The sequence below is a fragment of the Giraffa tippelskirchi genome, chromosome 9 (genome assembly GCF_054371585.1).
Source record: "Giraffa tippelskirchi isolate mGirTip1 chromosome 9, T2T-mGirTip1v1.2.pri, whole genome shotgun sequence".
Taxonomy (NCBI): domain Eukaryota; kingdom Metazoa; phylum Chordata; class Mammalia; order Artiodactyla; family Giraffidae; genus Giraffa; species Giraffa tippelskirchi.
Window position 1 is genome coordinate 5,911,093 of NC_137283.1, and position 23,885 is coordinate 5,934,977.

The 23,885-nt window shown below is 36.7% G+C and overlaps 1 protein-coding gene and 1 non-coding gene across 7 annotated transcripts in view; one reads left to right on the top strand and one right to left on the bottom strand.

The window, feature by feature from the left end:
- STT3B (STT3 oligosaccharyltransferase complex catalytic subunit B) overlaps positions 1-23,885 on the top strand; it is a 107,920-nt gene that overhangs the window by 33,508 nt on the left and 50,527 nt on the right. For 3 of the 6 annotated variants that reach the window (XM_081526971.1, XM_081526970.1, XM_081526974.1), the window contains exon 2: positions 22,550-22,658. In XM_081526971.1, the coding sequence (XP_081383097.1) occupies positions 22,550-22,658 (109 nt within the window). Of the gene's footprint in view, positions 1-7,174; positions 7,203-22,549; positions 22,674-23,885 lie in introns of those variants that run through there. The other 3 variants (XM_081526975.1, XM_081526976.1, XM_081526972.1) reach the window with 2 other exon arrangements.
- LOC145522167 (U6 spliceosomal RNA) lies at positions 15,439-15,545 on the bottom strand. Its single transcript, XR_014065965.1, has one exon. It is a non-coding gene; the product is annotated as a U6 spliceosomal RNA (small nuclear RNA).

The following is a 23,885-nucleotide window of genomic DNA, read 5'->3' on the forward strand; positions in this document are numbered from 1 at the left end:
TAATATTAGGTCTGAGGTATATATTTTTTTAACCTTCAAGATTAACGGTATATTGTGGTATTTTGCTTCATTACATAATCGTGAGATTCTGTGGTTGGTTTTGAATGTATGTTAGTGGTTCAAAATACCGTAAAATGAAATAACAAACCTAAGATGAAATGTATCAAGTGGTTAGGTCATCAGCAAGATCTATAGAAGGAAAATGTGGTTGTTCTTAAGGGCAGCCCTAGTTTCTGAATGGATTGGTACTGAGTGTTCTCTTCAGGAAACAATATGGTATATGTTTGATAAGCCTTAAATCAGTTTCTGAAATTCTATGTAAGCTATAATGTTTTGAATACAAGTACTAGACTAATCTCTACTAGAATCCAAGAGGTATAACCATTTTTCCATAAACGGGCTTCCATAATTTAATTTCATCTTGCTACTGTAGTTTCAAGCACAAGCTTTTCTTAGCTTTTGAAGAATTTCTTGGGATGAAGAATTAACAGTATGGAATTTACAAGGATTTAAAATGAGTATGTGGCTTCCAGAAGCAAGTTTTTCATTCCTATCTTCTTTCTTTGCATTTGTTCCCTATAGATAGAGGGAAAGGCCGTTATAAAATGTGGTGTCTTTGAATAGCCAGAGGACACCTTAGATCTTTTAGGAATATATTAAAGAAGGAAACAAAATTTATAAATCTTAGCTTCTTTGTGAAGATGGGTCTCTAAGACCTCTTTTAATTTGTCATGTGCCTGTTTCTCTTTTATCAAATTTAAAACTCATATTTCATTTTCATACCCGGTTTCTTCTTACATCATAAAATAGTTTGTTACTCAGAAGTAGCCAAATTATTTATATGCCCCTTTCAGAATGAAAAAGTTAATGTGAGAATAATTTTGTTTGTCTTAATAAGTCATTCTCCTACACTTTATTGGAGTTTCAGGGTGACTCTAGAGATTGGGTTAAGAGAATTTGGGGGAAGGCATTCATTTATTTTTTAAAAGATGTTTTATGAAAATGTCAAATGAACGTAAGTAGAGACTGTAATGAACCACATACATCTACTACCTGTATTCAGTAATTATCTTTTTGTCACACTTGTTTCAAAACACATTATTTTATTGAACTTAAAATACCGAAAGTCGCTCTTACAATATTGATGAAAGTGTATATAAAATGTGATGGTTTACTCAGACTATTTTAAGTTAGATATTATTTTACCACTTATCTTTCTCTTTTATTTCAGTTTTATTTTGGTGTCTCCTAACCTTTAATGCATCATTTCTCAGTCAATTCACCTAGTTTTACCTGGGGGGGAAACTAAGTTATATGGATGGCATATATGTGTGTATGTGTGTGAAGTTTTCCATAGTGAGGTATTCCTACAATTGACTTGAAACAAGTAGACTGCCAGATGTTCCTTCAGCAAAAATGGATTATTCGGGATCAGCAGAGAATTGCAATTTGGGGTCTACACCACATAGCAGGCCATGTGCAAGTGCCAGGACGCCATTTTATAGAGTAAAAGGAGGTTAGAGCAGCTCTAGTAAACGGAATCCAGCTTTTCATTGGCTGCTGAGCCTTCACCAGGGAAGAAGAGGAACCTTTTTCCTGTTGGGCTCTGCTCTCCTTGCAGGGCATGAGAGCTCCCTTTTTTGGTCTTCCTACTCTATCTAATCGAAGTTTATTAACTTTTAACAATATGTGTTACATTACTCACATATATGATTATGTAGACCATATATCTATGTATATATAAGTTTTATTATAATTGCATATATAATGTATGTTTTATATATACACAAACACATATACACATGCACATGTGCAACATCGTGGAAAATTTCAGACATAAACAAAAGAGCTAATACTGTAATGAACCACCATATATCACCCAACTTGAACAGTTTCAATTTATGGTCCGTCTTTTTTCATCTATAACACCCTCTCCGGCTATTTAAATGTTTTTTCAGTATGTAAATTGGACATGCTAAAATTGAAGACTACTTTTGTGCCCGTGATAGCTTGCATTTAATGAAGAAGAAAATAGCTAAGATTTAAGTCAGTGTTAGCACTCACTACTAGTATGCTAGAAAGGAGAATTAATTGACCCTCATAAGTGAAGTGCCAGGAACTATATGATGCCTCCAAGGATACAAAAGTCACTAAGAAAAAAATATTCCATTGCCAGGTGAACTAGAGTAAAGGTTCCAACTTGATGTTTTCAAAGCACAAATTCAAGTGGATTGGGAAAGGGAGGATACAGTATTAGAAAAGGCTTCTTCAGGAATGAATTTCAGATTTGAGGAGACTTGCATGAAGAAAAGGGAATAAAATGCATGGCTGTGGTGGTTTCTATGTGGATGGAAAAAAGAGCTAAAAAAGATCACGCTAAAATTGCTCAGTAAGAAGGTGAAACAAATGAGTGATAGATATATTCTTTTTTTTGGTTATTTACTCTAATGGAAAAGAGTAATTGTATGATTAATCCAAATGCCTTTTGTATTTGTTTTGAATTTTTTCACCCGTTATTAACCATCCCACCCGGATTCTTTTTTTTCCAATTGAGATATGACTACTATATAACAATTTATTAATGTATACATCATAATGATTTCATATATGTATGTATTGTGAAATGATTACCACAATGAGTTTACTTAATATTCATTACCATACCTAGTTACAGAGTTTTTTCCTTGTGATGAGAACTTTTAAGATCTAAATAACTTTCAAATATATAATACAGTATTGTTAAAACCAGAAATTTGAACCTTTGGACTACCTTCATCCATTTCCCCCACCCCACCTCTGACAGCTAGCAGTCTGTTCTCTGTATCTGAGTGCTTTGGGGTTTTTTGTTTGTTTTGTTTGGGAGAGAGGGTTAGATTCCACATATATGAGATCTTGTTTATGTCTTTCTCTCTGACTTATTTCACTTAGCATAATGCCCTCAAGGTCCATCCTTATTGTTTCAAAACTGGATTCCTTCTTTTTTATGCATGTGTGTGTATGTGCTCTGTCATGTCCGATTCCGTATCCTTTTTATGGTTGAATTATATTCCTTTGTGGGTGTGTACTCGTACATGTGTACACCACATTTTCTTTTATCTGTTCATTTGTCAGTGGATACTTGGTTTGTTTCCATACTTTGCCTTTGCTACAACAAACATGGGAGTACAGATACCTATTAAGGATAGTAATTTGGATTAATGCCCAGGAGTGTAATTGCTAGGTCATATGATTGTACTATTTTTATTTTTTGAAGCACCTTCATACTGTTTTCCATAGCGGCTGCATCAATTTACATTCCCATTCAGTGTGCATGGGTTCCCTTTTTTCACTTGCTCACCAACATACATTTCTTATCTTTTTGGTAGTAGGCTTTCTGACAGGTGTGTAGTGTTATCTTGTGTGGTTTTGATATGCATTTCCCTGGTGATTGGGATGTTAAACACCTTTTCATCTACCTGTTAATATTTATGTTTTCTTGGGAAAAATGTCTAATCAGTTTGGATTGGGTTTCCTGGGAATTCACATAGAAGGAAATAACCAGACTCTACTTGTAGTAATAACTGAATCTGTAACACCGTGTTACAAATTAAAATTTGGGTCTTCTGGTTTACTCTCTATATAATTTGTACCTGTATGTGTGTGTGTATACATATAATGAGAAATACAAGCATTGTTACATATAGTTACTTAATCTTGAACTGAAATTTTCTGTTAGGCTCCAAACTTTCACATCATTTAATTGAACAGTATCTTTAACAGCGAGGAATACTTTTGAAAAAAATGATTACTGTTTGACAGGTACATCTCAGTCAAATTTTTTTTACAGTTTTGTGACCAAAAGAAAATAAAAAATTTGATGAGATGGTTAGCATCTTTGCAACTATGATATGTAACCTCAAGTGTAACATTCTGTTTCTGAAAGAACCTAATTGTTCTTAATGATTGACTTAACTAATAAATGTTTTAAATTTAGGCTTAAATTTCTATTTTAAAGACTACTTTTATTTTTCCTTTATTTTTAAGATTTTATTTGAATAAAGGTTCGAGACCTTTAAAGTTTGAGAATGTAGTAGCTTATTCCATTTTGAAATTTCATATTATATATCTTAATTAACTTTCAATTAAATGTCTTTGAATGAAATTAATGTTTATCTGTAGTTTCTGCTAATTGAAAAGATTGGTAATTGTAAGAAAGAATGAAGTGATTTGGGAAGACAATATTACTTCTTATAACAGGGTTTTAAAAACTTGAAACTTGTCAAGTAGTAGTCTTTGAGACATCTTTCTCTTTTTAACATAGTCAGGGGTGTTTATTGGTTTTTCAGATTTAAAGCCTGAAGGAATCTAGTGACACGTTTCTAGTTATAAAATCAATGTAAAATATGAGGTACCTGTCACTATCAAGCAGGATTTTTTAAAAAATAAATGATTCTATTAAAATTGGGAATAGATCTAAGCAAACAGTAACCTCTGAGGTGAAATTATACATTTTCTGGAGAGACATTAAAGAAGACCTAAATGAAAGATTTAAAGTTATGGATTGGATGGATCAGTATTGTAAAGATATTAATTCTCCTGAATTAATGTCTGGAATTAATGAACTTTCAGTCAAAACCCAACATGATTTTCTTGGTGGAATTGGCAAGCTTATTTTAAAATTTATGTGAATATGCAGAAGGACAAATTGTAAAAGGTACAGTTTTAGAATGTTCTTTGAACTCAAGATTTTATTTGAAGCTCTACTTATATGAAGCTCTACTTATAAAGTTTGCATATTATGGGAGAACATAAAGATTACTCAAGCAGAATAGAGTCTAGAAACAGATCTGCACTAATGAATCTTTAGTTTGTGGTAGAGGTGGAACTGTACAGCAGTGGAGAAAAGAAAGCTAGTTGAAAACTAGTTGTTTCAGTTATGGCAGGGGAACAATTATTTATATTAATACAGAGGAAATAAAGTTGAACCCTTATTTCTCATCATATAAAATAATTGATTCCAGGTGTATTACATGCCTAAATAATTAAGTTTAAGCTGTTAATTGTCATAAAGAAGAATACAATACCTTTATGACCTTGGGGCACCAAAAGACTTTTTTTAACTAGGAAAAATGCACTAACCCATAGCAAGGAATTGATAAATTAGGTTTATGTCAAGAATTTCTATTTAAAAAATACCATTATGAGTGAAAAGAAGCTATGGAATGACAGTGGTTTATAAACTCGTATAACTGACAAAGGAACAGTATAAAGAACTTCATCAAATTAATTAGAGAAAATGTTCAAAGTATTTTAGCACACACTTAAGAGGAAGGTTAAAGACCAATAAATATATGAAAAGTGTTCAACCTGAGAAGGCATCGTGGAAATTCAGTTACCTTTGTTGGCAAAAAGCCTTTGGTAGTCCTAAATGTTGGTAATGTTACTAAGCAGCAAGAACTCTTGGGTAAGGTGTCCACCATTTATATATCTCTGTGGTTAGTTGATTTAGCTGACAGGACTGATTAGTTTAGTGGTAGTGGTGTGTTGTATGGGGGAAGATAGGGCTTCCATGGTGGCTCAGGTGGCAAAGAATTTTTCTACAATGCGGGAGACCTAGGTTCGATCCCTGGATCAGGAAGATCCTCTGGAGGAGAAAATGGCAACCCATTCCAATATTCTTGCCTGGAGAATCCCATGGACAGAGGAGCCTGGCGGGCTAGAGTCCACGGGGTTGCAAAGAGCTGGACACGGCTGAGCGACGGACACACAGGGGCAGTAGTGTGTTGTGTGCCTGAAAGAGGAGAAGTGACTGCTGTTACTGGAGAGTGCTCAGTGACATAAGAGGGCGCTGTGCCTTCCAGGCCTGTTATTTCTCTCTCAGTAGATAAGAGGGGACCCCATAGGACAGAAAAATGAATGCAAATCAGAAGGAGGAAGAGGACTGAGTCAAATAAAAGTGGGTACGTGAGAGAGAGTTACGGGGGTTCGGGGGGGCTTGCGTATCAGGATTGACTTGACCCTGGGGGTAAAATAGGGCAAACAGCATTCTTCATTCATGTTTACTTCTTTTATTCTTTGAGTAGATTTTCAGTAGAATCTTCATGAACTTGCTTGTTTGTTTTAACTCTGTAATTCTGCCTTCAGGTTTGGATCTCAGGAGGTATAGTTAAATTGGTTTTAGTCTTTTAACTTTGGGATACCACTTAAAGTTGACACTAGGTAGTTATCTGGGAAGCTATCTCGATTGTATTTCATCTATTTAAAATATATTTATGAAATCAGTTATTTATTCAACGAATATTTTAGGGCTACTGTGTACCAGGTGCTATGCTAGGTGTTGGAGACATGTGGTTTCCTTGTGGAAGTACTTATCTAGTGCGGTAAATATTAATCAAGTAAACTAATGTGAAATTGCATCTGTGGCAAGTGCTAGTGAGAAAAAAGTACACCGAATCTTTTTTTTTTTTTTTCCTCAGAACAGCATCCCCTAGAAATGTGCTGAAGTTTGAAGGATGAGTTATTTAGGCTAAGAGGGGAGGTAGCAGTGGTACAGAGGTAGGAAACTGGCAGTCTGAAGATGTTGAGGTTGGAGGGGACAAGGTGAGTCTGGAGGACTGAAAGATAGGTATATGGGAAGTAGGGGGATGGTAACATGTGAGACAAGACTAGATTATGTAAGAGCTAGAGGATGTATGGCTTTATGTTAAGTGAAGTTTCCTTCCATTTAATTTTAAGAGATGAAGCCCTTGAATAGTTCAGCAGAGGATTGCAATGTGATTATATTTGCATTTTGAAACAACAGTCTTTGTTGAGAAACAGTATCTAGAGATTGGGGAATGAGATGGGCAAAATGGATGTAGGGGGTTGAGTTAGGGGCTATTGCAGTAAGTAGTGTAGTTTAAAAATGATAGGTTAGATTTCAGTGCTAGAATCAGAGTAGGAAAAGATTAGACAAATTTCAAGGGCATTTAAATAGTGAGAGAGAAGGAACTCTCTAGGATGACAGCTGGATTTTTGGATTTTTCAATTTAGGTGGTAGATAGGAAACACTAAAAGCAGACAGTGTATGTGCTTGTTTTGAAGGTAGAGAGGTGGTGTCCAATCATGAGTCTAGTTGAATGTTGACTTTGAGATGCCTTTGTGACATTCAAGGGGGGGGAAACATGTAAATAGGGAGATAACATTGGCAAATGGTGGGCATACTGGCATACAGTGATACCCAGGTATGACTGACATCCCTTGGGGAAGAGTTAAGAGTTGGTAAGAGGATCTTGGGTGGAGGAGTCTGCCTGTGCAGAAAGCAGAGAAGAGGACTGGAGATGTAGGGTAAAAATTAGGAGACTATTGTAGTTTTAAAAGCCAAAGAAAGAGAATGATTGAACAAAGAGGGAGGAGAGGTCAAGAATTATGTAAAATGAAAAGTTACAAATATCACGCAGAACAACTTTATGGAGTTGGAGCCCCGTGTTTCTTAGTTTTCAAAACATGTTCGTAATCCCTTGGAGTCCATTTTTTTTTTTTAATCTGAAAAATTGCGTTTAAAATTTAAAGCCCTAGTTCTTGCTAAAATACTAGGTCTTCTGTCATTGAAATACTTTGACCACTTTTGGGGTTGTTGTGTACCTTCTAATGGTGGTTCTCTTATGGTTTGTTACTGTTGTTTATGAGCTCATTTTTTCTAAAGTTATTTTTGTTTTTTGCTTAAACTGTTAATCTAAGTTTTTGAACCTTGGTTTCAGTGTTAATTTCTTGATTTGGAGATTCCTGGTAAATTTAGACTGTCATGCATGGTAGGAAGGTTAAGAGTTTACCTTTTTTGTGGGAGTCTTTCTTCCCTTGGAAAGAGAAAGATTTAGCCATTTCTATTTTGGTGGCTACCTTGTTTTTCATCTCTAAAGAGGTTGTCTTTCCAGGGTCCCACCTTTAAGTACAATAAATATTTTGTTTCTAGTATTGGGGGATTTCTCTTTTAAAATTACCTCCCATACTTTCTTTTGGAGGTTGTATAGCATTTCTAGCACTAGCTTAGATTTCCAGAATTGTTGCTGGAAAACAAATGTTGTTTTACTTTAAGTTCTGATTTTAAAATCCTTTTCCTACAGTCAGAAATTTCATTGCCTTTGTAGCATTCAGTGATTGCAATTGATTGATAATCCTTCAGAGAAAATCTGTTTATTTTCTGTGGATGATTTGAAGTTACACCTTATGCTTGTTGTTCAGTCTCTCAGTCGTGTCCTACTCTTTGTGACGCCATGGACTGCAGCACACCAGGCTTCCCTGTCCATCACCATCTCCCGGAGCTTGCTCAAACTCATGTCCTTCGAGTTGGTGATGCCGTCCAACCATCTCGCCCTCTGTCATCCCCTTTTCCTCCTTCCTTCAGTCTTTCCAGCATCAGGGTCATTTCTAATGAATTGGCTCTTCGCATCAGGTGGCCAAAGTGTATTGGAGCTTCAGCTTCAGCATCAGTCCTTCCAATGAATATCCAGGACTGATTTCCTTTAGGATGGACTGGTTTGATCTCCTTATCATTAGTGTTTTGAAATTTGTGTTTTTTCATAATCATCTGTGAAGCATAGTGATTCTTTTTTTTTTATGAATAAATGTAAAAACTGGATTTACTTTTTATGACTTCTTAAATTTTTCATTAATACTTTTTTCCAGCTTTATTGAGATACAGTTGACAAAGATGTATGTATTTAATGTACATAATGATTTGAGATATACATACACATTGTGAAATGATTATCACAATCATAACACGTCTGTCACCTCACAGAGTTCTTTTTTTTTTTTTGGTGAGAACTTTTAAGATCCTGTCTTCTCTTAGCAAATTTCAAGTATATAATACAGTATTACTAAATATAGTCACCTTGCTGTACAATAGAGCCTTAGAACTTATTCCTGAAGTTTGTAACTTTTGACCTGTGTCTCCCCATTTGTTCCATCCCCCATCCTCTGACATTCATCATTCTACTCTCTTTTTGAGTTAAGCTTTTTTTTTTTCAGTTCATATGTAAGTGATACTATTCCGTATTTTTCTTTTTCTCTCTGGCTTATTTCACTTAGCATCAATGCCTTTCAAGTTTGTACATGGGTCACAAATCACCAGTGGCAAGGTTTCCTTCTGTTTGTGTCCAAATAATGTTTCATTATATACATGCATAATTATAAAATGTGTGTATATATGTTATTATTTACATTATAAGTACATTTTCATTATCCATTCATATATGTCAACAGACAGGTTGTTCACATATCTTGGATATTAGAAATAATTCTGTAGTGAACACGGAAGTAAGTGCTGCTACATCTTCTGTATACTAATTTTGTCTCCTATGGATATACAGTAGACCCTTGAACAATGCAAGTTTGAATTGCACAACTCTACTGATACACAATTTTTATTTTCATTGATAAATACAGTCTGCAGTTGGTTGAATCCATAGATGCAGAGGAACTGCAGATGTGGAGGAAACAAGTATCTTGGAGGGCTGACTTATTTTTCAGTTGCCCCTAATGCCCATATTGTTCACAGGTCTACAGTGTACCCAGAAATAGGATCTCTGGATCACATACCGCTGCTGCTGCTGCTAAGTCGCTTCAGTTGTGTCCGACTCTGTGCGACTCCATAGACAGCAGCCCACCAGGCTCCCCCGTCCCTGGGATTCTCCAGGCAAGAATACTGGAGTGGGTTGCCATTTCCTTCTCCAGTGCATGAAAGGGAAAAGTGAAAGTGAAGTCGCTCAGTCGTGTCCGACTCTTCGTGACCCCATGGACTGCAGCCTACCAGGCCCCTCCGTCCATGGGATTTTCCAGGCAAGAGGACTGGAGTGGGTTGCCATCACATACTAGTTCTGTTTTAATATTTTAAAAGGAATCTCCACACTATTTTCCATAATGGCTGTATAAATTTACATTCCCACCAACAGTATGCCAAGAGTTCCCTTTTCTCCACATCCTTGACAGCTTTTTTTACCTCGTCCTTTTGATAATAGCCATCCTAACAGATGTGAAGGGTATATCTCATTGTGGTTTTGAGTTGTGTTTCTCTGAATAGTGATGTTGAACACCTTTTCTTTTTCCTATTGGCCATTTGTGTGTCTCTGGGAAAATACTTTTTCAGGTTCTCTGAACCTTTTTTTAAGTCATATTTTGTATGGGTTTTTGGGTTTTTTGTTTGCTTTTGAGTGGTATGAGTTCCTTATATATTATAGATAATAGCCCCTTATTAGATATATGGTTTGCAAACATTTTCTTTAATTCCATAGGTTACCTTTTCATATTGTGTATTCTTTCCTTTGTTGTACACAGGCCTTTTAATATATAGTCCTGCTTATTCTTCACTTTTTTTGCCTGTGTTTTTGGCATCATATCTGAAAAAATCGTTGCCAATGCCAATGTCAGGGAGCTTTTTCTCTATGCTTTCCTCTAGGGATTTTGTGGTTTCACATCATAAATTGAAGTCACTAATGTATTTTGAGTTAATTTTTTTGTATGGTATAAGATAAGGGTCCAGTTTCATTCTTTTGCATGTAATATCCAGTTTTCTAACACCATTTGTTGAAGAGACTTGAAGACTTCAACCGTTTGTGGAAGAGTCTTCCGTCATTGTTTGTCCTTGATGCCCTTGCCGAAGGTTAGTTGACTGTAAAAGTAGTTTTTTTCTGGGCTCTGTATTCTGTTCCAGTGTTCTCCTTCTCTCTCTCTCTCTTTTTTTTTTGCCAGTAACATACTGTTTTGTTTTCTATAGTTTTGTAACATGGCTTGGAATCAGGGAATTTGATGCTTCCAGTTTTGTTGTTCTTTCTCAAGTTTGTTTTAGTTATTCAGGGTCTTTGGGGATTCCATGCAAATTTTGGGTTATTTTTCTGTTTCTGTGAAAAATAGTATTGGAATTTTTATAGATATTGCATTGAATATGTAGATTGCTCTGGGCAGTATGGACTTCAAAAAAAAATTTTTTTTATTGGAGTATGGTTGATTTACAATGTTGTATATATGGACATTTTAACAATACTGATTTTTCCAGTCCATGAGCGTGGAGTATCTTCCCATTTGCTTTTGTCTTCGTTTATCGTCTTTCATTGTACTGTATACTGTACTGTACCTGTACTGTACAACTCTTTCACCTCCTGGGTTAAATGTATTCCTAAGTATTTTACTGATTTTTTTTTTTTTTTTTAACATACAACTGTAAATGGTATTGCTTTCTTAATTATTTTCAGATAATTCATATTTAGTGTATAGAAATGCAGCTGCTTTTTTAATGTTGTTTTTGAATCTTTGGTAAAGTTTTTAGAGTTTTCTGTCTATAAGAGCATGTCATTTGCAGACAGTTTAAATTCTTCCTTCCCAATTTGAAAGCCCTTTATTTCTTTTTCTTATCTAATTGCTAAAGCTAGGACTTTTAGTATTGTGTTGAATAGAAGGGTGAGAGTGGGCATTCTTGTTTTGTTCTTGATCTTAAAAAGCTTTCACCATTTCACCATTGAGTATGATGCTAGCTATGGACTTGTCATATATGGCGTTTATTATGTTGAGGTAAATTTCTTCTATACCTACTTTTTTACTTTTCGTTGTGAAAGAATGCTGAATTTTATCAAATGCCTTTTTTGCATCTGTTGAGATGATTAGATGATTTTAACCCTTCATTCTGTTAATATGGGATCACATTTATTAATTCTCATATGTTGAACCATTCCTGACTCCCAGGGATAAGTTCCAGTTAATTGTGGTGTGCTCTGTGCTAAATCACTTCAGTCGTGTCTGACTCTTTGTAACCCTGTGGACTCTAGGCTCCTCTGTCCATGGGATTCTCCAGGCAGGAATACTTGAGTGGTTGACATGCCCTCTTAACCCAGGGATTGAGCCTGCATCTTTTAGGTCTCCTGCATTGGCAGGCAGATTCTTTACCACTAGCACCACCTGGCAGCCCCTAATAATGGTGCATGATCCTCTTAATGTGCTGTTGAATTCAACTTGCTAGTATTTTCTTCAGGATTTTTGCATCTTTGTTCATCAAGGGCACTGGCCTGTAGTTTTCTTGTTGTATTGTCTGACTTGAGTATCAGGGTAATAATGGCCTTTAAAATGATTTTGGAAGTGCTTTTTCTTTAATTTTTTTGAAAAAGTTTGAGATGGATTGGCATTAATTCTTTAAATGTTTGGTAGCATTTGCCAGTGAAGCCATCTGGCCCTAGACTTTTCTTCAAATTAGTAATCAAAAGCCCCCAACAGTCACCTTTCTTGTTGTTGGTCTATTCAGATTTTTTTTTTTAATAAATTTATTTATTTTAGTTGGGTGCTAATTACTTTACCATATTGTAGTGGTTTTTGCCATACATTGACATGAATCAGCCATGAGTTTACATGTGTTCCCCATCCTGAACCCCCTTCCCACCTCCCTCCTCGTCCCATCCCTCTGGGTCATCCCATTGCCCCAGCCCTGAGCATTTGTCTCATGCATCGAACCTGGAATGGTGTTCTGTTTCACATATGATAATATACATGTTTCAATGCTATTCTCTCAGAACGTCCCACCCTAACCTTCTCCCTCAGAGTCCATAAGACTGTTCTATGCATCTGTGTCTCTTATTCTGTCTCACATATAGGGTTTTGGTTACCATCTTTCAAATTCCATATATATATGCATTGGTATACTGTATTGGTGTTTTTCTTTCTGGCTTACTTCACTCTGTATAATGGGCTCCAGTTTCATCCATCTCAATAGAACTGATTCAAATGTATTATTTTTAATGGCTGAGTAATATTCCATTGTGTGTATGTACCACAGCTTCCTTATCCATTCGTCTGCTGATGGACATCTAGGTTGCTTCCATGTCATGGCTATTGTAAACAGTGCTGCGATGAACATTGGGGTACACGTGTCTCTTTCAATTCTGGTTTCCTCGGTGTGTATGCCCAGCAGTGGGATTGCTGGGTCGTATGGCAGTTCTATTCCCAGTTTTTTAAGGAATCTCCACACTGTTCTCCATAGTGGCTGTACTAGTTTGCATTCCCACCAACAGTGTAAGAGGGTTCCCTTTTCTCCACACCTTCTCCAGCATTTATTGTTTGTAGACTTTAAGGTAATTATAGATAAGTATTGTCCCAGTGCCATTTACTTTGTTGTTTTGAGTTCGTCTTTAAACTTCCTTTCTGTGTTTCCTGTTTAGAGAAGATCCTTTAGCATTTGTTGGAGAGCTGGTTTGGTGGTGCTGAATTCCCTCAGCTTTTGCTTGTCTGTAAAGCTTTTGAATTCTCCTTCATATCTGAATGAGATCCTTGCTGGGTACAGTAATCTGGGTTGTAGATTATTCTCTTTCATTACTTTAAGTATGTCCTGCCATTCCCTTCTAGCCTGAAGAATTTCTATTGAAAGATCAGCTGTTATCCTTATGGGGATCCCCTTGTGTGTTATTTGTTGTTTTTCCCTTGCTGCTTTTAATATTTGTTCTTTGTGTTTGATCTTTGTTAATTTGATTAATATGTGTCTTGGGGTGTTTCGCCTTGGGTTTATCCTGTTTGGGACTCTCTGGGTTTCTTGGACTTCTGTGACTATTTCCTTCCCCATTTTAGGGAAATTTTCGACTATTATCTCCTCAAATATTTTTTCATGGCCTTTCCTTTTATCTTCTTCTTCTGGGACTCCTATGATTTGAATGTTGGGGCGTTTCATATTGTCCCAGAGGTCCCTGAGGTTTTCCTCATTTCTTTTGATTCTTTTTTTCTTTTTTCCTCTCTGCTTCGTTTATTTCCATCATTCTATCTTCTACCTCACTTATCCTATCTTCTGCCTCCGTTATTCTACTGTTGGTTCCCTCCAGAGTGTCTTTTATCTCCTTTATTTCATTATTCATTCTATATTGACTCCTTTTTATTTCTTCTAGGTTCTTGATAAACATTTCTTGCATCTTCTCAATCCTTGTCTCCAGGCTATTTATCTGTAGCTCCATTTTGTTTTCAAGATTTTGGATCATTTTTATTATCATTATTCTAAATTCTTTTTCAGATAGATTCCCTATCTCCTCCTCTTTTGTTTGGTTTGGTGGGCATTTATCATTTTCCTTTACTTGCTAAGTATTTCTCTGCCTTTTCATCTTGTTTAGATTGCTGTGTTTGGGCTGGCCTTTCTGTATTCTGGTAGTTTGAAGTTCCTCTTTATGGTGGAGGTTCCTCACTCTGTGTGGGTTTGGACGGGTGGCTTATCAAGGTTTCCTGGTTGGGGAAGCTTGTGTCGGTGTTCTGGTGAGTAGAGCTGGATTTCTTCTCTCTGGAGTGCAATGGAGTGTCCAGTATTGAGTTTTGAGATGTCTTTGGGTTTGGTGTGCCTCTGGGCAGCCTGTATATTGATGCTCAGGGCTATGTTCCTGCGTTGTTGGAGAATTTGCGTGCTATGTCTTGCTCTGGAACTTACTGGCTCTTGGGTGGAGCTTGGTTTCAGTGTGTGTGTGGAGGCTTTTGGATGATCTCTTATTAATTAATGTTTCCCCTGGCTTTCAGTCTTATTCTTGCAGTAGCCTCAAGACTTCTCCATCCATACAGCACCGATAATAAAACTTTTAGGTTAATGGTGAAAAGATTCTCCACAGTGAGGGATACCCAGCAAGGTTCACTGAGTTACATGGAAAGGTGAAGTGGGGGAGGGGGGGTTGAGGTGACCAGGAGGGGAAGAGGGGGACTCAAACGTGGAGAGAGCAGTCTAGCCACTAAGCACTTCCCTCTGTGCTCTCCACAGTCTGGAACCCTCAGAGAGGTTCATGGAGATACATAGAGAGGGGGGAGGAAGGTAATAGAGGTGAGCATGAGTAGAAAGGGAGGAATCAAGAGGGGAGAGAGAGATCTGGGCAGTATTCTGTTCCCGAAGTGTTCTCCGGTGCCCAGAACACCCTCAGAGATTCACAGAATTGGGTTGAGAAGAGAAGGAGGAGGGTGGGAGATAGAGGTTCCCTGGGGGAGAAGAAAGAGCGTCAGTAGGGGGATAGAGTAATCAAGCCAGTAATCACACTCCTGAGTAAAAATGGGTCCTAAAGATTGGGTTCTTAAATGTACAAAATTGATATCAAATATGTAAAACAAAGGTTAAAAATCTAGAGTAGAGGTTAGACTCTTAAAAAATACAATATAAAAGAAAAAAAGAAAACAAAATCACAAAAAGTATACGATATATGTATGCAGTTTGCTTTAAAAATAGGGTCTTTTTTTTTTTTTTTGCAAGGTAATAGTGGGTTATAAAAATGAAAATTAAAGGTGTAATAGAGGACTTAAATAAAAAAGATAAAAATTTTTAAACAATTAAAAAAAATGATAATAGTAAAAATATATCCAGGACTTTCTCTGGAGCTGTTGTGAGCAGTGTGGGGTCAGTTCAGTTTCAGATAGATCCTTGTTCCTGCTTATACTTTTCAAGATCTATAGGCCCCTTTCAATGTAGTCGGTGTTAACTACAGGGATTTTAAAAATATGGAACACTTCACGAATTTGCGTGTCATCCTTGCGCAGGGGCCATGCTAATCTTCTCTGTTTCGTTCCAATTTTAGTATATGTGCTGCCGAAGCGAGCACTATTCAGATTTTTAAAATTTCTTCCTGGTTCAGTCTTTTATATAGGTTGTTTCTAAGAATCTGTCCATTTCTTGTGGGTTATCCAGTTTGTTTGTATATAATTGTTAATAATAATCTTTTGCAATTATTAAATCCTTTTTATTTATTATTAAATAAAATATTATTAAAATAAATATTATTAAATATTATTTTAAAATAATTATTAAATAATTAAAATAATTTTAATTAAATATTAAAAATATTATTAAATAATATTTAAGAATAAACATTATTAAAAAGTAAATATTATTTATTTATTATTAAATCCTTTGTGTATTTGTGGTAGTAGTTGTAATCTCTCCTCTTATTTTTTTTCCTTTTAAATTTTTTACCTTACCATGTGGCATGTGGGATCTTAGTTCCCCAGCCAAGGCTCAATCTTGTGCCCCCTGTATTGGAAGCTCAGGGTCTTAACAACTGGACCACCGAGTAAATCCTCTCCTCTTTCATTTCTGATTTTGTCTTCTTTTTTCTTAGTCTAGCCATATCTTAAAAAGTGGAATAAAACTTTTTTCCTGTTTTGTTTTGTTTTGTTTTGGTCTCCATTCATTTATGCTCTGATTTTTATTTCTTTATTTCTGCTCTTTGGGCATAATTTATTCTTTTTCTGGTTCCTTGAGGTATAAAGTTAGACTGTTTATTTGAGATCTGTTTTCTTCTAATGTTGATGTTAATTGCTATAAACTTCACAGATTGCTTTTGCTACATTTTGCTGTGTTTCCATTTGAGTCTGTCTCTTTTTTTTTGGACCCATTGATTAAGGAGAATATTGTTCAATTTCCACATATTAGTGAATTTCCTAGCTTTCTTATTGATCACTAATTTCATATCGTTGTGCTCAGAAAAGATACTCAATATAATTTCATTCTTAAATTTGTTAAGACTTGTTTTGTGACCTAACATGAAATCTGGATGTGAGTTGGACTATAAAAGAAAGCTGAGCACCAAAGAATTGATGCTTTTGAATTTGTTGGAAAAGACTCTTGAGAGTCCCTTGGACTGCAAGGAGATCCAACCAATCCATCCTAAAGGAAATCAGTCCTGAATATTCATTGGAAGGACTGATGACTGAAGCTGAAACTCCAGTACTTTGGCCACCTCATGCGAAGAGCTGACTCATTTGAAAAGACCCTGATGCTGGGAAAGATTGAGGGCAAGAGGAGAAGGGGACGACAGAGGATGAGATGGTTGGATGGCATCACCGACTCAATGGACATGAGTTTGAGTAAACTCTGGTAGTTGGCAGTGCTCAGGGAGGCCTGGTGTGCTTCAGTCCATGGGGTCACAAAGAGTTGGACACGACTGAGCAACTGAACTGATATGAAATATCCTGGAGAATATTCTCTGTGCACTTGAGAAGACTGTATGTTCTACTGTTGAATGGAATGCTTTTTGTTAGATTCATTTGGTCTGAAGTGTAGTTCAAGTCCACTACTTTATATTTCCTTCTTTATATTCTCCTTCTCATCTGTTCTTTGAAAGTAGGATATTAAAGCCCACTACTATTATTGCATTGCTATCTATTTCAGTTGTTATATCTTGATGAATTGATTTCCTTTATCATTATATAATGAATGACCTTTTATCTTAGTTACAATTTGGGGGTTCTTTCTTTTTTGGTCTGATAAAAGTATAGCCAGTCTTGGTCTCTTCTGCTTTCCATTTGTATAGAATATCTTTTTCCATCTCTTCACTTTCAGGCTGTGTGTGTCCTTAAAGCTAAAGTGAGTTTCTACCAGCATGTGTTTGGATATTGTATTTTTAATATATTTACTTACTCTATGTCTTTTGATTACTGGATTTAATCTGTTTACATTGAAAGTAATTATTGATAGGTAGAGATGGTTGGATGGCATTACCAATGCAATGGACATAAGTTTGACTAGGCTCTGGGAGTTGGTGATAGACAGGGAAGCCTGGTGTGCTGCAGTCCATGGGGTAGCAAAGAGTCAGACAGGACTGAGCAACTGAACTGACTGACTGAAAGGCTTAACTACTGCCAACTTGTTAATTGTTGATGATTGTTTTGTAGTTCTTTTGTTCCTCTCTTCTCTGGCTATCTTCCTCTGTGATTTGATAGTTTTCCTTAGTGGTATTCTTTCTTTTTGTATCTACTACTGTAAGTTTTTGCTTCCTGACTACCCTGAGGTTGAAATAAAACATAACAGTCAACTTTAAGCCATTATGTCAGTCTTTTTGTTTTGTATTTAATAAGTTATTGAAACTGCAGATATTTTTAATTTTGTCTTTCAACCTTTATACTAGTTAAGTGATTTACACACCATTACAGTACTAGAATATTCTGAATTTGCTTATGTCCATATCTTACCAGGGAGTTTATACTGTATATGTTTTTATGTTACTAATTACTGTCATTTCAGCTTGTAGAACTCCCTTTAACATTTCTTGTAAAGCAGGTGTGGTAGTGATGAACTCCTGCAAATTTTCTTTCTCGCTCTCTTTTTTTAGTTTGGGAATGTTGTTTTCTGATGGTTAGCTTTGCTGAGTATTCTTAGGTGGCAGTTTTTTCCTTCTAGCACTTTGAATCTATATCCCTTATTCTGGTGCAAGCTTTCTACTGAGAAATCGGATAACCTTATGTGGGGTCTCGTGTGAGTTTCTTTCCTCTTGCTTTCTGAGTTCTCGCTTTGTCTTTGATTTTTGATAATTTTATTAGGTTATTTCTCATTGAAGTCCTGTGTGAGTTGAATATGAAAGGGGCCATGCCAGGATGACTCAATTTCTCTCTCCAGATTTGGGAAGGTTTTAAGCCATTGTTTCTTTAAATTACCTTCCTACCTCTGTCTCTCCTTCTAGAACTCCTATAATGCAATCATTACCCTTGATGAGGCCCTACAGTTGATGTAGGCTATTTTTCACTTACTTTTCTTTTCCTTTGCTTTGATAGTTTCAAGTAACCTTTCTTCTGGTTTTCAGATTCTTCTGCTAGTTCAAGTCTACCATTAATGTTCTCTATTGCATTTTCTTTTTCATTTTATTAGTTTAATTAGCTCTAATATTTCTCTTTGGTTTTGTTAGTTTTTTTTTAATTATGATTTCTGTCTCTGTTGAACTTCCTATTCTGTTCATGTGGTATTTTCCTGATTTGTTGAGTTGTCTATCTGGGCTCTGTTGTAGCTTGCTGAGCTTCCTTGAAACAAGTACTTTGATGTCTTCATTGAGACAAGGTCTATTTCTCTGTGGTCAGTTACTGAAAAATAATTGTGTTCCTTGGGTGTTGTCATGTTTTCTTGATTTTTTTTTTTTTTTTTTTTTTTAACATTTCTTGTAGCCTTACTTTGTATAGTGTGTTAGTTACTCAGCCATGTCCAACTCTTTTTGACCCCACGGACTGTAGCCTGCCAGGCTCCTCTGTCCATGGGATTCTCCAGGCAAGAATACCGGAGTGGGTTGCCATTCGCTTCTCCAGGGGATCTTCCCAACCCAGGGATTGAACCTGGATCTCCTGTATTGCAGGCAGATTCTTTACCATCTAAGCCACCTTTGTATCTGCCCATTTTATGGAATAATTTTGGTGGGGAAAGACCTTCACCTGTAGGTAAGTGCAAGAGTGACAGCCGGATATACTGGCAGTTCTTACCCTGGGGAAGATCCAGGGGTGTAATCTTCGTGCGGTCCTAACAGCTGAGTTTAAGTGGAGACTGCAGAGGTTCTCAATGGCCAAGGCAGGCTGCAAGTGTCCGTGGGGCTGTAAAGGCTTCTGGGGACCTTCTGATCTTTTTTTTCTCCCATGGCAAGTTGTTGTGGCCAAGGAAATCTTTCTTGGCACCTGGTCCAGCTCGCTGGTGTCCTCCTAATTGTGGTGTTACTGGCTAATGCCTGTGGAGTCACCATGGAGTTGGGAGTGAGAGCGCAGGCAGTGGTGGCTCAGCTGCAGGTCTAGGGCCCAGAGCAGAGGCACTTGTCGAGCCAGCCGTGGAGCCGGGATCTGAAGCTCAGGCGGCTGCAAAGCTGGAATCTGAAGTGTAAGCACTTAACAGTGGTTCTGGGGTTCAGAGTATTTGTGGGACCATGGCAGCCCTAGTCCTGGGGCAGTGCAGCAGCAAGTATTTCTTGTTAAGGACATAGCAGCATCTCCCTCTCCAGGGGCCCTGTGGCAGTGATGACTTTTGGTGAAAGCTATTGTCCTCTGTAGAGCAGGCCACTGGAGTCTGCTCTGATGAATACTTACGGGGTCCTCCTTTGTGAAAGCTGTCATGGGTGCTGTTGTCCTCAGTCAAAAAGCCTGCCTAGGTTGACCACAGAGCAGACCATGGGGAGTGCAGGGGTACCTGCCACGTGGCTGATACTGATGGCCTCCACCCTTCGTTGATCCTGGCTGTCTCCAGATGTCTCAGCTAAGCCTGTCACCCTAGTGATCCTTCTTCCGTCTGTGTGGTTGCTCTCCATCCTTTGCATCACTGTGCTGCTGTAGGATCTCAGTTCTACTTGAGCTTCCTGTAAATATTTTCCTTTGTGGATAGCTGTCTGTTATTTTTTATTGGGGGTATAAAGGCTGCTGTCACCTACTGTGCCATCTTTTCAAATGCCACCTCTCAAGACACTTTTTATCTTGTTACTAATTTGCTTTGCATCTTTAACCTTTTTAATATTTAGCTTATTTTTAATTTGACATTCAAAAACTCAAATAGTGCTTTTAACTATACTTTATTTCACAGTAATAGTAACAGTAGCCTCTGGGTGCTTTAGGGACATTATATTTTTTATTTATCAAAGCCACCTTACTGACATAGGTACAATTGTTATTCCTTTTTTACAGAGGAAGAAACTAGGCCACAGAGAATGTAAGCCATTTGCCCAGCCAGGGTCACATAGCTAGTAAGTGTGGAAGCAGGATATCCAAACCCAGGCAGTATGATTCTGAGACTTGTACTCTAAACCTCTTGGTTATACTTCCTTTCAGGCTGTGTGGCTTATCTTACTTCTGAAGTTATTCTTATGTCTGTTGGTATTAGTTCTTCCGTTGGTTGATTTTGATGCTTAGTTTTCATATTGCGTATTTTTCTCGTGTGATTTTTGGATGTGTGCTTATTTTGTATTGGATCAAATCTGTCTTAAAATATTACAGTCTTTTGTTTCTAGTGACCGTGCATTGAAAAGTTGTGACTTGCTGTTGGGAAGGATATATCAAGCTGATTTTGGATATGAGGATTTCCTGTTCATCTGGAAAGCATTGTTCCACTCTTTAAATTACTTGGCTGTGTGTGTTGGAGATACCCCTGAGGCCCACTTCCTTGCTTGGCAATGGTCAATGATCCACCTGCCTAGCAGTTCCTATTGCTCATTACCCTGAGGTTGATGCAGGATTTTCTCTTGTCTCTCTCCCGCCCTCAACAACTTTATATTAAACATAAACCATCCTGAATATTGCCTCTTCAACTCTCCCCCTTCCAGTACCCAAGCATGCACACATATACAGGTACACACAACACACACACACCGTAGTTTGCAGTTACTTCAGGTTGCAGTTTGGACTGTGACTTCTTCCATCTCATTTCTTCTTCTTTGTTATTTTGTCTTTCATTGATCAAAATTCTCATTCGTTAAGGTCATGTTCTTATTTTACAGTACAGTTACAGTTCATCTCCCATGGTTATTTATAACTTAACTCTTTATTTCTGTGATTTTTAGAGTTACAGTTGTTCAGTCGCTAACTCGTGTCCAACTCTTTGCAACCCTATGGACTGCAGCACACCAGGCTTCCCTGTCCTTCACTATCTCCTGGAATTTACTCACATTCATGTGCATTGAGTTGGTGATGCTATGTAACCATCTCATTCTCTGCCGCCCTTCTCCTTTTGCTTTCAGTCTTTCCCAGCATCAGGGTCTTTTCCAGTGAGTCACTTCTTCACATCAGGTGGCCAAGGAATTGGAGCTTCAACGTCTGTTCTTCCAATAAATATTCAGGGTTAATTTCCTTTAGTATTGACTGGTTTGATCCCAAGGGACTCTCAAGAGTCTTCTCCAGCACCACAAATCAAAAGCACCAATTCTTTGGTGCTCAGCCTTCGTTATGATTGAATTCTCATATACATTCATACCCGACTACCTGGAAAACCATAGCTTTGACCTTACAGACCTTTGTTGATAAAGTACTGTCTCGGCTTTTTTAATACCTGTCTAGGTTTGTCATAGCTTTCCTTCCAAGGAGCAAGCTTGCACCTTTTAATTTTGTGACTGCAGTCACCATCCACAGTGATTTTGGAGCCCCCCAAAATAAAATCCGTCACTGTAATCACTTTTTCCCCCTTTTGTTTGCCATGGGACCATATGCCATGATGTTAGTTTTTTGAATGTACAGTTTTAAGCCAGCTTTTTCCACTCTCCTCTTTCACCCTCATCAAGAGACTTTTTAGTTCCTCTTCACTTTCTTCCATTAGAGTGGTGTCATCTGCATATCTGAAGTTGTTGATACTTCTCCTGGCAATCTTGATTCCAGCTTGTGATTCATCCAGCCAAGCATTTTGCATGCTGTATTCTGCATATAAGTTAAATAAGCAAGAATTGAAAGCAGTTATATTGAATGTACAAGCTTCATTTTGGTGCTGTATTCTGTTAGTGGTTTTTAATCTTTTGAGAGTCATTGACATCTTTGAAGATTTGGTAAATGTTATATACCGTCACTTTTTTTGTTCAGATGCATAGCTATGTACCATCTGTACCCCCAAGCAATGGCCAAATGTTAATTTGATCATTACTGGTTTTGTAGACTTCTTTTTGGGGGGAGAATGGGCTCTGTTTTTAGTTATTTTTAGAGGTATAAGCCAGTTTATTAGAAAATAATCTGTTCAGGTTTGAGAAAAATTGTTATGAAAGATATATTTATATAGCCATAGATTTATGTATAAAGAGTTAAATATCAAAGTATAGTATTAGAAAGCTAGAGCTATTTCTTTCTAGTAAACCAAGTTTTATAACATTTCTTTTTTTCCTATTTTCTCTAGGTTTAACTATAGATCAACACATCATCTTGCGTCTCATGGGTTTTATGAATTTTTAAATTGGTTTGATGAAAGAGCATGGTATCCACTAGGAAGAATAGTAGGTGGTACTGTAAGTATATATGCAGTTACTCATGTTAATCTTAAATTTTTTCAGTGATTTGAGTAAATTATTCATCACTAAGGTGATGGCAATTCTTAAAAGTTTTATATAGTTAACTGATATGTTTTCTGTGGCTAATTATCTGTTATTTAATTTGTTAAATCTCTTTTCTTGATACTCTTCTTCACACCCCTCCACCCCCCAGCCTGTTTTGGGGTTATCTCATACTAGCCATTATTTCTGACAAGTGGTGGAGGTTAGGAGGAGAAGCTGTTGTCACACTCCTTAAGTTCGGGTTACTTGTGTTTTTGTTTTGTTCTGTAGAAGCTTTATTGAAAAAAACATTTTGGAAGGAAATAGAAATGTAGAACAATGAGATAATTCTAATTTTCCAGGTCCTAAATCTGCCTCAAATTACTCCAGGTAGATGAGGTATTGTTCATAATTTATGGGAAATTATAATGTCCAGAAGATGATAGAAAAGAAAATGTTTTTAGGATTTGGGGATGTAAGGAGAATGGTTTGAGATAAAATGAAAGACAAGGCACCTACTGGAGAAACGTATACATTTAATATTTTTTTCTTGATCAGGTTTGTCAGAGGTTTATCAATTTTAGTAGATTTTTTAAGCCAAAGAAACTTTGTTGATTATCAAATATTTGTCTTGTGTTAACTTTTGTTTGTTTCCTTCCTCCTGCTTTCTTGAGTTTGATGTTTTTATATACTTTCCTGATAGAGTTTGCTCAATAATTTTCATCTTTTCTTTGTTACTAATGTATTTGTTTTGAAGCTCCAAATTGCCTCATGATCACTGTTTTAGCTACATTGCTTAAGTTTTGATATGTAGTGTTTTCATTATCATGCAAGTCAAAATGTATTTTAATTTCTGTTATAATTTTCTCTGATTCATGAGTTACTTAGGACTGTATTTAACTTTTAAACATAAGAGAATTTCCTCATCATCTTATTTTGCTTTTCATTTCAAATGTATTAATGTTAGAAAATAATTTTAATCCTTTGAAATTTATTGAGACATGATTTGTGGCCCCAAGATATAGCCACATTTTATAAATGTCCCCTCTTCGTTTGGAAGGAATATGTTCTCCATGATTGTGAGATGTTAACATTTATAATCTGGGACATCTTTTTATCTTTGTAAATAGGGATAATGATACAGAAGAATAGTCATGATGGCTTCTGAGGTTGATTAGAAAGGTATTGAATGGTGAAAGATGA